This window comes from Onthophagus taurus, chromosome 3 (assembly GCF_036711975.1).
Source record: "Onthophagus taurus isolate NC chromosome 3, IU_Otau_3.0, whole genome shotgun sequence".
Classification (NCBI taxonomy): Eukaryota; Metazoa; Arthropoda; class Insecta; order Coleoptera; family Scarabaeidae; genus Onthophagus; species Onthophagus taurus.
Window position 1 is genome coordinate 8,989,388 of NC_091968.1, and position 14,287 is coordinate 9,003,674.

Below are 14,287 nucleotides of genomic sequence, written 5' to 3' on the forward strand. Positions count from 1 at the left end.
GCACGGGAACTGTTTAAACGAACTGTTTTTCGTCCAATCAGCAGATCGCAATCAGACTCAGGTAATCGGTGCCACCCTCGGCCGGTCCGCTACGCCGATGATAACTCGTTTCCTACGTGTACTCACCAATGGATTCGTCACGCGAAGAGAAATAAACTTTTTCGGTGAATCAAACTCGTCCGCTATTGGACAAAAGCGGATAACTTTAAATTGTTCCCGTGCGGTTATTATAAACATTTCGAAAAATATTTATTAGAAAGATCGCTTCAGAATAATGTATCCTACAACCGTATAATGCTCTGATGCGGAAGATACGGGACACCCTGTATAATGCGAAAAGAGCCGCTCGTAGAGGCATAAAATTGTACTAGAAACGACCTACGTTCACGAGTCATTCAATCTAGGTTTTACCTGCTCTGTAGTGTTGTAAAAGTTCCGAACAGGCAAGCGGGGTGATGTGATTTATGGCCAAGATGACTGAATCGCAAAGAAAAATTAAGAAAATAAATAAGCAAAATCAAGAGGAATTTCATGTATTTGGATTTATAATCATTAAAGAATAACCAATCCTCTTTAATCAATTAATATATTATAATTACAAAATAAATAAGTATAAGCAATCCATTTACTTTACACAATTCCTGTAGTAAATGAAAATAATACAGTGGAACGATAAGTCGAACCTCATAAGAAATGAAAATTATATATTGATAGTAAGTTATACAGCCTGATTCAGAATAAGCGCCTTATTTTTTTTTAGCCAGACTATGGGTACTACTTTCAAAATATTTGGAAAAATGTGTTAAAATTTCCTAACTTTGACGGCCTGTATCTTTAAAATTTGAAGACTTTTACTAATTTTTTTTTACATGAATCGTCATCATTTTCACTCTAGTATATGTAGTTACATTTGTTCTCCGGGTACCGAAACACCTGTATATTGAAATATATCGCAAACCATTTTAATATAATAAAATCAAAAATCAATATAATAAAATATAATACTCCTATATAACAACAAATATAATATATTACTATACATATAAAATATAATAAATTTTGTAATAATCTAATGGGGAGAATTTTATAAGGTCCATTATATTAAATGGAATGACAACAAAATTACTCCAGAATATTGAACCCATAATAAGGGAAATATTGTGTAACCTATTAAATAAATGCTTAAGAGACGGTGTTTTTCCAAATGAACTGAAATATGTAAGAGTAACTCCAATTCATAAACAAGGGGATGCGAATAATAAAAGTAATTACAGACCGATATCAATAATACCCGTAATATCCAAAGTCTTTGAAACTGCAATAAAAAACAGGATCATGGACCACATAAAAGACAATAATCTAATAACACAATATCAACATGCATATCAAAAAGAAAAATCAACAACATCAGCACTGCTTAGTGTAATTCAAAGTACATATAATAACTGGTTTTGATACGCAAAATTATACACAGTAGTTTTCTGTGACCTGAGTAAAGCTTTTGACTCAGTGAATCACCAAATTCTTCTGAAAAATAGAAAAATACGGCATAAATGAAAATGGAAATAAACTTATTGCTTCATATCTTCAGGATAGACAACAACAGCACACTGGAAGGGAACAATTTCTGAATGGAGAACAGTAGAAACAGGAGTACCACAGGGCTCTGTGCTCGGACCAATTTTATTCCTGTTATATTTAAACGACTTACCAAAAAATACAAAGGCAGACTCAGTGTATTTGTATGCTGATGACACCTCATTCATAAATAGTTCTAAAGACCTAGAAGACCTAAAAGAAAAAACAAATATAACATTAAATGAAGCAAAAAATTGGTTCGAAGTAAATAATCTACAACTGAACAGAGAAAAAACACACGTACTTACGTTCTTCACAAAACAAAACCAGGAGGTTAGAGATAATACTATAATGTTTCTAGGAGTTACACTATCGGAAACTCTATCATGGAGGGACCACATAAAAAATTGAAAGGAAAATTGGCAACGGCGCTGTATTATTTAAGAATGTTAACAAAAAGTTTACCGGAGGAAGAAATAAGGAATGTATATTTTGCGTACTTTCATAGTATGGCGATATATAGCATACTTACCTAGGGCGCATCTAGTGAAGCGGTTGAGATTTTTAAATTGCAAAAAAAAAGCAATTCGAATACTTAAAAAATTAGGTTATAGAGGAAGTTGCAGAGGTTATTTTAGGGAATTGAGGATACAGACAATACCATCCTGATTTGTTTTTTCTTGTCTACAATATGTTCATGCGCAAAGAAAAACATTGGAAAGAAATATAGACTCTCATAACTACAGTACACAAAATGGAAACAATTTACTGGTACCCTTACACAGAGTACAGAAGTCACAAAATACTTTCAAATATATTTCAATAAAACTATATAATGCTTTACCATCAAGAACAAAACAATTAGACGAGAAGAAATTTAAAGCAGAAGTGAAGAAACACCTAATAGAAAATGAAATTTATTCAATTCAAAAATACTATGAAAGTAAGATGCAGGGTATTACCTAGCAGAGGGAGACGAAGAGGAACTTGAAGTTAATTTCATGTATTTCTTTTCTGTTTTTTTTTCTTTTTTATTGACCAATTGAATGTACCATGTTTTGTATATTTAAGAAATAAACTATTATTATTATTATACCATCAAATATTATCAGTATTTTGTATAATACCCATTATTCTCTATGCAACATTGCAATCTGGTGGACATCGAATTTACTACTCTACTTCGAAAGTTGGCATTTTTATTGAACTGTTTTTCCACCAAAACCCATAGATTTTCGATTGGGTTAAGATCAGGTGACCGCGCTGGCTAGGGTATGTGCCTAACCTAGTTATGATCGTCAAACCAATCATGAACAATTCTTGAATAATGCACGGGTGAATTGTGAAATATCAGTGCCCTTTGCAGTTGTTAGCAACGATTTTATCGCAATTAATTCTTCCTTAATGACGTTTCCAACGCAATATTGAGCCAAAACAGCCAAACGAGCAAATTTGGCGACGTCAGTGCTTTCGTCAAGACATAGCGATATAAAAGAAGCAAAGCTAATGTCAATTTTTTGTTGATCTGTTACATTTTCGGCCAGTTTTAAGATTCTTTCTTTTATTGTTTCTGGACAGAGAAGTATCTTTGATGCGCTGAATTATCTTATCTTTATTATCGAAATCCTCAAAAAGAGAGGGCATGAGTGCATTTTAATTTGTTAAATTGTAAAAAGTTTATAAGAGTTGTTTCTTTTGTTGGTGACAATAAATGACTATCTATCTATTTCATCTAAAGTTACATTTACAATTTTCGACGAAAGGAGTCCAAAAATTTAAAATCGCTGCTAATTTATTGGTGGGATCTCTTTGAATTTTAATGTAAAATCTTAAATTGGTCAAAAGGCGTACGAAACGTCTTTTAGACATCGTTGCATGAAACATAGGAGGTCCATACTTAGTACACCATAAGTCATCCAGTGATAAATGAGCGGATCTGAATACACTACATAGATAAAGAAGACCAATTATTGCTAAGATTTTTTCTTTATCTGTTTGTTTTTCATAAATTTACAATTCTTTGTTATTTGCAGTTTTCCTCTGTATTTTCAGGTTGGTAAAGACTACTATGCAATCTATAATATCATCACTGATAAAACATCTCAGTGCGTCAATGAGAGTTTTTACCTCTTTTTCAGCTTGTTTTGCACCAAGTAAATTCACCAAGTTGTTGGCACGAGTGCGTGTGGTTGCTAGAGCCTTCTTATACGACATGATTACATTATCTTTTCCTAAGAAATAACTATCATTCTCATCACTTTCTGTCGCATTAGCACTATCTATATTGCCTTCATTGCAACTCACTTCAATTTTCGACTCTTCACTACCACTACTTTGTGCTTCGATCACTTCTCCCAAATTCATCGTCGCTCGATAAAATATCTGTAGGTTACAAAAATTATCCTCTTCCAGAAGGGCCAACAGTTCAGCTTCATTAAGACCTTTCCTCGTCATATTTTACTGGCACTAAAAATGACATATATTTTACTAACTATTCAATGAAGAAAGTACCTAATAACTTACCTCCAGTAATTCTAAAACGCAAAATAAATTTTTTATTGTAAAAGTTAGCACCTAATACGTTACGAAACTACATTACTACACTAACATTTATTTTGAAATATGTGAAAAACTCGTTTGTGTACAACAGAAATCGTAATTCGGTGATTCCCCAACTAATAAATCTCTCCAATACAAGAAACTGCAAGTACAGAGCAAGTCTTTTTAGTTCTGTGAACGACGGGAAGATAGCACTAATTGTTCACTGGGGTCAGTATGATTCTAAATTTATACCATTTCAAACAAAACATTATGTAACGACCAAGAAGTCGACTCAAAATCAGGTCGTTCTTAAGAGTATAAAATAAGAGTAGAAATAAGAAATGGTTTATAAATATATAAAACAATTCAACTATAAATAATCTTTATTCATCATGGAACAAATACAAAATGAAGTAACACTTATATAGCGCACCTAGTGCTCGTAGAATATCTTCGAAAAATTCTAAATTAATAAACGCAAAAGAAAAAAATATTGAGAAAAAAAAATTAATATGGCCAATATGCGGAAGATGATTTTTTTAATCATTTTTTTGTGTTTTTAATTTTTTTTTGCCTCAAAAAAAGTAATAACTAAAAGAGCCTGTTGCTCTTAATGAAATGCTGATCACCTTCAGAAACGTAACGTTTACGTCCCCTTGGAGGCAACTTTTTAGTAACATTTTCAGTTAAAAATCCTTCTTTGTAGCAACGATCAACAAATCGATCCAATATGATATAAGCCAAAGGTACATCCATTGAAATATCGGATAAATCATCAAAAACTCTAAAGAAACCGCGTTCCATTTGATCAGTTGTTAACAAAACAGCTGCATCAAAAGCTTTTAATAATCTACATAAAGCTTCTTCTTTATCAATATTATTAGCTTCTAAAGCCATAACGACGGCTTCGTAAACTAATTCGTGGTGAAAATGAGGTACTTCCAAAGCCCTTAAACAACGACTTGCTTCTTCGATATCTCGCGACGATATATACTCCTGTAACAACAACGACATCTGTCGAGTTAAATATTTAACTGGTCTTAAGGCTCCACCAACACCCCAAACATTATGTAATCTGACCAAACCGTGTTTCATTGACAACAAAGTATCAGCTCTTGCTAAAGTTTCTACAAAAACTTCATTTTCGCTTTTTTCTTTCATTGTAATTAAAAATTTTGGGGGAATACAATCGTCGGCAATAGCTCGTGCTATAAAATTACCAATAACTGTTGGAGCATCGGGAATATCAAGTATTAAATCGTTAACGTTAGCCAATAAATTTTCGAAAGCTTTCGTGATATCGGATTCAACAATTACATGGCCAAAGAGATCCGAAATTAAAACGGAAGTCATCTCGCGATGAGACGGTTTATGATCCATTGCGATTTCAATTAGGAATTGAACGAAAAGATCTCGACGATTGTACGGGATACAATCTTCCACGGAAACGGCGGCTTCGTGAGTATCCCCATTTTCAAAGTATTCCAAAATTATAGGTCCAACCTTTTTGCGAATTTCCTCATCAGAAACTTGGGGAACAACCATTTTTAATTCGATATCGCCGTTGCTTAAATTTTCGCTGTCATAATTTGGATCGTTAACATCTTCATACGCTTCTAAAAGCTCCGAACCGGGTGCTCCCCAAACTCCTTTTCCACCGGCACCCCCTTTTTTAGGGAGCCCACGTCCGTAACCATTCCTTGAACGGCGACTATTTTTCCAACTACGCGGACTTTGAAAAAAACTTGTTGTTACAACGTTTTCGCGACTACTTTGGCGACTTATTTTCTTGTGCTTTTTCTTATGGAGGAGTGGTGCAGGTACAGAAGAAGCTCCTTCTAATTCGGTTTTATCGGCAGGTTCAAGTTGTTTTTCGATTTCAGCGTCGAGTCCTTCAGTTGCCATTATTTTTTTAATTCAAACGTAAAAAGAAAACTATAAAACGAGAATAAAGGATTATTTAAAATAAATAAAAGGTTAAGTAATAATGTGTTTATTAAAAGCATCGTGGTGGCGAAAAAGGTAAACATAAACAACACATTGAAATTTTGCCATCTGGTTAAAAGCAAAAAAAAATTTTAAACGTGCCTCCGAAAACGTGTTAATTTTGAAGGAATAACATAAATTTGTTGGATCGTGGGGCATCCTTACCTGTTCGCTTGGTGAAAAGGGCGATCGTTTTCTGCTTATTTTCGATGGATTCACTTTTTGCGTAATACACAGACAGCGGTCTGCCATAAACAATGCCTTCAGCGGCAAGTTGTCTTCACGTCAATCGCTTGGTTGGTAGACGTGAGGTTAATCTTTTACTAAAAACGCACGCGGTTTTCCATTGACATAACAACATAACCTCAAAATTAAAAAGTACCGATTTAAAACGAAATTTAACTTTAATTTAATTTAAAAATCAAAAAATATTAATTATAAATTAAATTAGACCATTTAAATAATTAATTTACATTAAAAATTGCGTACAATTAAATTTGGATTTGTTTTATGTCTTTGGTTTGTTTGTATTGAAATGAATAAGACATGTTGAAGAGAAAGAAAGTGAAATGAATGGATTAGTAAGGTTCTAGAAAAGACTAACCTTGTTCGGTTTCGGAGGAAAATAAACCGAGAATAACGCTGCGGTGATTGTACGACCACTAAAATAAGATATTTATAGCAGTTTTCGCCTTACTCAACGTAAAAGCGAGGTCGGCGGAGTTTATATTTTAAATGCGTAGTACGTTGTTTGTGGGTAAATAACGCTATCGGGTAATAATTTTAAATAAGAGACACACCTTACATAATATTATTTGTATTTATTTACTCGAAATAAATACGTGGTTTTAATTAAAAATGAAAAAAATACAAAAATTTATTATTTTTGTATCAAAATTGATTTTGACAGGTAAAATTGACATTAATTTCAAAATGCCAACATAAAAATTGAACCAGTTGTGGGACATAAATGACTGTCAAAAAGATGTCAAAAATTTTGAAACTAATAAAATTAACACGCTATCAAAATATACTCAGTAAACCCCTTTGGAATCAATTTTAGCAAAATATGACAATCCCCAGGGGGATAATGGTACTTGAGAGTAGAGATGAGCGATATATTGATGAGCAGTTAGAGTGCGGGAAATTAGCCCCCCCAAAAATAAAAACTCTGCGAGAAAAACCGAAAAACGGTTTTTTGACTAACCCCTCACATTTTTGAAAAATCTGATTTTCTTTGCTGTTCTGGGTTGTTTTAGTTGTTCTAGTTATTGTTCGAGAAAATCAAAATTCTGGGATACATCATTACGAAGTTATAACTAAAAATAGGTTTGGCTGCCAAAATGTCTAGTTGATTACTGTGACCATAGTTTTTCTATTTTCAATTTCATATTACAAATATATACTTATTATACCTAAAGCAATCTGGAACAGCTATTATTTTCACTAGAACAACTCTATAAAGGATACTTTACTCTTTGAAAATTTAAGTTTTTGGAAGTTTCAGTCAGTAATTCTTGCGGCAGTGGTTTTAAATTACACAATAAGAATTAAAATACAAAGAATAATCTAAAATAACTCAAACTTTGTTGATTCAAATTTTTCTAGATGTGTTTTACGTTTAAACTAGGAAAAAAAAGGTTTTTCTAAGGTCATTAATTTTGTAAAATCATATCCTCTTAAAAATACAGCTACACACATACCTAACAAGAGAAATAATAAATTAACAAATGAATAATCCAACTATTCGACCAGCAAACAAAAATACACTACTTGTATTATACATTATGTATTAAAAACTAAATATCTCTGTTTCCCACCCATACAGAGATACATTTATATATACTGTATGTATATTTATTATATTATTATATATTTATATACCCTGCTCAAACAAATTAGGGGAACACTTTTTTCGAAATCTGTAACTTTTTAAATAACACAACTATGACATACAAATATGACAATGAAATTTAAAACTTAGTTGCAGTTTTTAAGAACACATTTTTATTTTATTTTTAACAAACTAAAAAAAGAAATAGGTATTTTTACACTATTTTTGCACTTTTAGACTTTAGTTATAGCGCTGTCTTTTTGCTACTCTTTTGTAGATTGTTTCTGGAGCATCTCTAACAAGAGTCCAGCAGTAGTCTGCAAGCATGGAAGGATTCCACTTTCCCTGGTACCTTTTTTCCATATATGATATATCCTGATGAAAACGTTCGCCGTGTTCATCACTTACAGCTCCGCAGTTTTCAGGAAAAAAGTCCAAGTGTGAATGTAGGAAGTGCATCTTTAGAGACATATTACAACCCATTTTTTTTGATACGATAACAGCATATTCTTAACAAGAGTAACGTAATTGTCAGCTTTTTGGTTTCCCAAGAAATTGGTGACCACCAAGCGAAAGTCATTCCAAGCATTTTTTTCAATATCTGTTAGGGTGTTGTCAAATTGTTCGTCCTTCAAAATGTTTCGAATCTGTGGCCCAACAAAAATACCTTCTTTCACTTTTGATTCACTTAGCCTTGGGAATTTCTGACGCAGGTATTGAAAAGCTGGTCCATCTCTATTTAGTGCCTTGACAAAATTTTTCATTAGGCCCAATTTAATATGCAGTGGTGGCAACAAAATCTTTTTAGAGTCTACCAATGGCACATGCTGTACATTCTTTTGGCCTGGCCCTAGTGATTGTCGAACGGGCCAGTCTTGTCTCTTGTAATGTAGTGCCTTTGCCCGACTGTCCCATTCACACAAAAAGCAGCAAAACTTAGTGTAGCCTAGTTGCAAACCGAGTAAAAGTGCAACAACCTTTAAGTCGCCACAGATTTGCCATTGGTGCTCATCGTATTTTATGCATGTCAGTAAGTATTTCATGTTGTCGTATGACTCTTTCATGTGAACTGCATATCCAATAGGAATAGAAGGTAGAATATTTCCAATATGCAATAGTACTGCCTTTAAACTCAATGTTGAACTGTCTATAAACAATCTCCATTCCTTTGGCTTGTGGTTTATATTTAAAGCCGCTAGTAAGGCGTTTATGTCATTGCAGAAAACCAAGTTATTCTCCATGTCAAAAAATGGTGCTAGGTTTTTATGGCGTTTGCGAAAAACACATACAGAGACATCGTCTTCTAATAGGTTCTACTGCTGCAATCTTGATCCTAGCAACTCTGCTTTAGTTTTTGGAAGTTCTAGATCCCTCACAAGATCATTTAATTCAGACTGAGTAATTTTATGCGGTTGACGGTGTGATGTGCTCGATGTAAAATCAGGGTCTTTTGATGTTGTAGGCATATCTTCTTGACTAATCTCTGTATCGCTGTTATCTGATTCGCAACCGTATCTTTCTGGGGGTTCTGGAATAGGAAGTTCGTCACTATGGGGTACAGGTCTTATGGCAGATGGTATATTTGGATAGTTAATAACCGACTTTTTTTTCTTGGATATACCTGTGCCTTGCCCAACATGAGGTGTCATGCAAAAATAGCAATCGTTAACATGATTTGTAGGCTCTCTTCAGACCATTGGGACAGCAAAGCGCATAGAACGTTTTTTACGATTTAACCAGTTTCTCAGACTTGAAGCACATGAATTACAGCAGATATGGGGAGCCCACTGTTTGTCTTGATCCCCTATTTTGCAACCGAAGTAAAGGTGATATGCAGTTTTTATCAATGGAGTAATAGACCGCTTCTGAGACGCAAAAGTCACTTCACCACAAACGTAACAGAAGTAATCCGGGCTGTTTACACACTTTCGAGACATCTTACGTGAATGCTGGCTGGCAACTGAGAAAGTATAGCTGAAACAACATAATTTATACCTGACGTAACACTATCATGCCGATTGCATCATGTGTTCTCGCGGAATCTACGACTATACCACGTGCATTTTTTCCAGTTACAGTATTATTATCTTTTATTATATAGGGTCATGTAGCATCACGTATCTCTAAAACGTGAACTGATATTGCAAAAATAAAATTATTTTCGGAATCAGCGCACCAAAAATAGTAAAGTTTTGTTGATTTTATTTTAGATACTTTTTGGCTGTTGTCCAGTGTAATAGTTCTACACAAATCAAATTTGCTTTACTTCAACGGCATGTATTTAACTAAAGAAAATTACAAAAACAATGTTACAACTCTTAGTTACTTCTAAGTTACACTTAAAAATGTAAATTAATAACGCAAAACAAAGTGGAAAAATGTCAAGTATGCTTTGAATTCGCGAATGAAAGCCTACTACAGATGACAAATGAATTCAGTTGTCAATTTTTGTGGATTAGAAGCGTCATAAAGCATCTTAGTGAAGTGCAAGCTACTCGTGTTGTCGCTCTTATTCAACATGGCCACTCTATTCAACATGTTAGTAGGGATCTTCGAATTTCCCCTTCTGTTATTCAGCGTTTATGGGATCGGTTTCGGGAGACTGGCCAATATGTTAGAAGAGCTGGACAAGGTCAAATCGAAAAACTACTCAAAATCAAGACTGATTTCTTGTCCTTTCCTCTTTACGTATGCGTACTGCCACAGCTCGAGACCTCCTAAACGACCTAAGATACATGGAATAGAAATTTCTGATCAAACTGTTAGAAACAGATTACACGAAGCGAATTTGAAACCTAGAAGACCTGTCCACGACCCACGCCTTAAGTAGCATCACAAAGCAGTGCGAATGAGATTTGCTCTAGATCGCAAAGATTGACAACTTCGTCACTGGACGCCCATACTATTTACAAACAAGTGTATATAGACGTCCTGGTCAACGCTTCGCTGCCGCTACTATACGGGAAGTGAATAGATTTGGTCAGGGATCTGTTATGGTTTGGGCTGGAATCAGTATAGACAATAGAACTGATCTTGTTGTTGTTCCTGGTAGACTAAACGCCATGAATTACATGGAAAACATCTTGGAGAACCATGTGGTGCCTGCTTCATATGAGGTCGGTCAAGATTTCATCCTAATGCAGGACAATGCAAAGCCATATACTGACGGCATCACCAGTAACTTTTTGCAAGAACGTGGAATTCAGGTCATGGGATGGCCGGCGTTAAGTCCTGACCTGAATCCTATTGAACACGTGTGGTATCAGCTTCACCGACGCGTTCGCAAGTGCCCTAATCCACCACTAACCATACAGGAATTGACACAAGCCCTGAGAAATGGGAAAGCATACCCCAAGAATCTCTTCGCAAACTAGTGCAAAGCATGCCACGTAGGTATGAGGATATACGGTATTAAACCTCACCAATCCACAGAAAACCCGACTGTCATCGATACTATGAAAGTAATTTCCACTTTGTTTTGCGTTATTAATTTACATTTTTAAGTGTAACTTAGAAGTAACTAAAAGTTGTAACATTGTTTTTGTAATTTTCTTTAGTTAACTATATGCCGTTGAAGTAAATCAAATTTGATTTGCCTAGAACTATTATCTAAAAAGTTACAGATTTCGATTTGTTATTTAGTGTTCTGTTCAGGTGGTAAATCGAGAATAATTTGCGTATAAAGTGTACAGTTGTTGTTTGTTGTGTTTCTTTGTGTATTTTAAATACTAAAATGTCGAAGCCGTTAAAAAGACAAAAGTTGAGCGTGATTTGGGATTATTTTACACCCACTGGTGATGAATGTGATGATAGAGCCTACGCAATCTGTAATATTTGCAAAAAACTAATCAAAAACTCAAACTTAAGAAAACATACATATGTCAAGTAATCATCCTACTATGTATATCGCTGAACGAGAAATACAGGGTCCGGCAAAATGATCTCCCACATTTTGCAACGCCACTGTGCCCGAATCACTGAAAAAAGGGGGACGTTAGCGTATTTGGTTGGTAGCTCCCGCTTTGCCATTTATCATGTTGTCATGAATTGGACGGGCGAGCATCATGTCTTCATTATCGAAACATTTATGAAAAGAAACGAATCAGTGATTACGACGCAAAGAACTTTTCGTACTCACTTCATGCTTCGTAGACATGATCCGGTTCCAAATCGTAAAACAATACTGTTATGGGTTTCAAATTTTAAAGCCACAGGTTCAGCTTTAAAAAGAAAATCAACTAGTAGACCCCGAAGTGCTCGGACACCTGAAAATGTTGCAGCTGTAAGAGAAGCACTTGAACGATTTCCTACCCGTTCAGCTGCTAAACATGCCTCTGCTTTGCGTTTGTCAGATCGTTCTGTGAGAAGAATTTTACACGGCAATCTGAAGTCCACCCATACAAAATGATAATTGTGCAAGAACTTAGTGAACGGGAGTGGGAAAATCGCAGAGCATGTTTCAACGATATTCTTCAAAACGTCCCACAAAATGCTCTTTTGATAACGAGTGACGAAGCTCATTTTCATTTGTCTGGCTGTGTGAACAAGCAGAATTTTCGCTACTAGGCACCAGAAAATCCGCGGCAGCTCCATGAAAGACCAGTTCACAGCCCACATGTTACTGTTTGGTGTGCTGTTGGATCTTTTGGCGATTGGGGTCCATATTTTTTTGAAGAGGGAGGCGCAACGGTTACCGATTATCAAGTTTACCATCTACTTCTCAGGGATTACTAACTATAACAGGATATTTACCGGCGAGGGTAGGGTTGGGTAAGTCTTTATTAACACTTTCGCGGACACTATGACGTCGATAGTATATCCGTAAAAGGACCAATTGACTGCATATGCAGTTCTGTCTGCGAAAGTGTTAAAATACCAAGAAACGGTAAGAAGCTGTAGATACTTATGTCTGACAACCAATTATTTCGGACCTCCATAAACACCAAAAGTTATATAGCGCATATGATAAATGAAAACTTTGAATTAACAACAATTTTACTAGAAATGTAAAATAATGGAAAGACATCATACAGATAAATGCTTAGTTATTGAAATTAGAAACATAATTTCAGATTGGAATATAGCAGATAAAGTTATACTAGTTGTTTTTGACAATGCATCGAATATTAAAAATACTATTACAGCTGAACTAAAACGGAACCATTTTGGATGTTTTGCTCACTCAATAAATTTAGTATTGTAAAATTAGTTGGAAACATATCATATTGCAAATGAACATTATTGCAAATAAAAAATTATCAAGAAAATTACGGAAAAATTCCATTAAAATTGTTGCAAGATGTTTCCACCCGCTGCAATTCGACTTATTATATGTTTGTCGAATTAGAAAATGCCATTAGAAGTACCATAGCAATTGGATGCAGATCTGTCTGTACAGGTATACGTCGTTTTGCGCCGGTTCGATTTACGCCAGTTGGTACCGGCGTGGGATTCCCCGGTTCGCCCGACATCGAACGACAGTAGGCGCCGCGATTCTAATAACAGACACACTTTTACACGTTGTTTTATTCTATTACGTTTGATTATATTCTTTATTTTAGTTATTATTAAAATTAAAAGAATGTTCAATTTGTAGTTTCATTATGGGGACAATAGTGATTCAGAACCCAAACATTGTGCGAAAAAAAAACATGAAAAACAGTAAGCCTGGAGACAAAAATGGACGTAATTACACGCATTGAAGATGGCCAAACCCGACCTTTTGTATTCAGACCTCTAACTTTACCCCCGTCCACTGTGATAACAATCATGAAAAACGCTGAAAAAATAAACATTCCGCTCGACAGACAACGGCTGTAAGCCTAAAGCACGTAACTTACAGCCGGAGCAAAAATATAGAGAAAATGGGAAAAATGTTAGCATTGATTGATGATGCCAATCAAAAAAATATGCCTGTATCACAATCAGTTATATGCGAAACAGCACTGTTGATTTTTTCTGATTTGAAGGCGCAAGAAAACACTGACGAAATTTTCTTGGCAAGCACTGGGTGGTAAACTGAGCGGCGAAGCAGCTAGGGCTGATGTAGCAGCAGCCGCAGCTGACCCTCTAACGTTTCAAGAAATTGTGGAACAAGGGAACTACCCTGCCGATCTCATCTTCAACTTTGACGAAGCAGGGCTCTATTGGAAAAATTTGCCACCGAGAACGTTTATTTCGCGAGAAGAACGTAGCGCTCCTGGATTTAAATCCGCCAAGGATAGACTGACTATTCTCTTGGGATCAAATGTTTCTGGTTCCTTAAAATTTAAGCCAATGGTAGTGTACCATTTCCAGAATACACGGGTTTTTAAAGGTCTTGACAAAAGCTCCCTGCCAGTTTTTTGG

General features: G+C 35.1%; 1 protein-coding gene across 2 annotated transcripts; it reads right to left on the minus strand.

Moving 5' to 3' along the window:
• Positions 1-4,484: 4,484 nt before the first annotated feature.
• LOC111413511 (Programmed cell death 4) lies at positions 4,485-6,844 on the minus strand. 2 transcript variants are annotated; one of them, XM_071194817.1, is made up of 3 exons: positions 6,710-6,844; positions 6,271-6,469; positions 4,485-6,054 (listed from the first exon to the last, which is right to left on the minus strand). In XM_071194817.1, the coding sequence occupies exon 3, from the start codon at positions 6,022-6,024 to the stop codon at positions 4,711-4,713; it is 1,314 nt and encodes a 437-aa protein (XP_071050918.1). In that variant the 5' UTR covers positions 6,025-6,054; positions 6,271-6,469; positions 6,710-6,844; the 3' UTR covers positions 4,485-4,710. The 2 variants fall into 2 exon arrangements, with proteins under 2 accessions (XP_071050918.1, XP_022900278.1); XM_023044510.2 differs by having other exon boundaries at positions 6,271-6,428; positions 6,710-6,817.
• Between the last annotated feature and the right edge of the window lie 7,443 nt (positions 6,845-14,287).

Coding starts and splice junctions, on each gene's coding strand:
- LOC111413511 (XM_071194817.1), bottom strand. CDS start 6,024: ATGGCAACTGAAGGACTCGACGCTGAAATCGAAAAACAACTTGAACCT.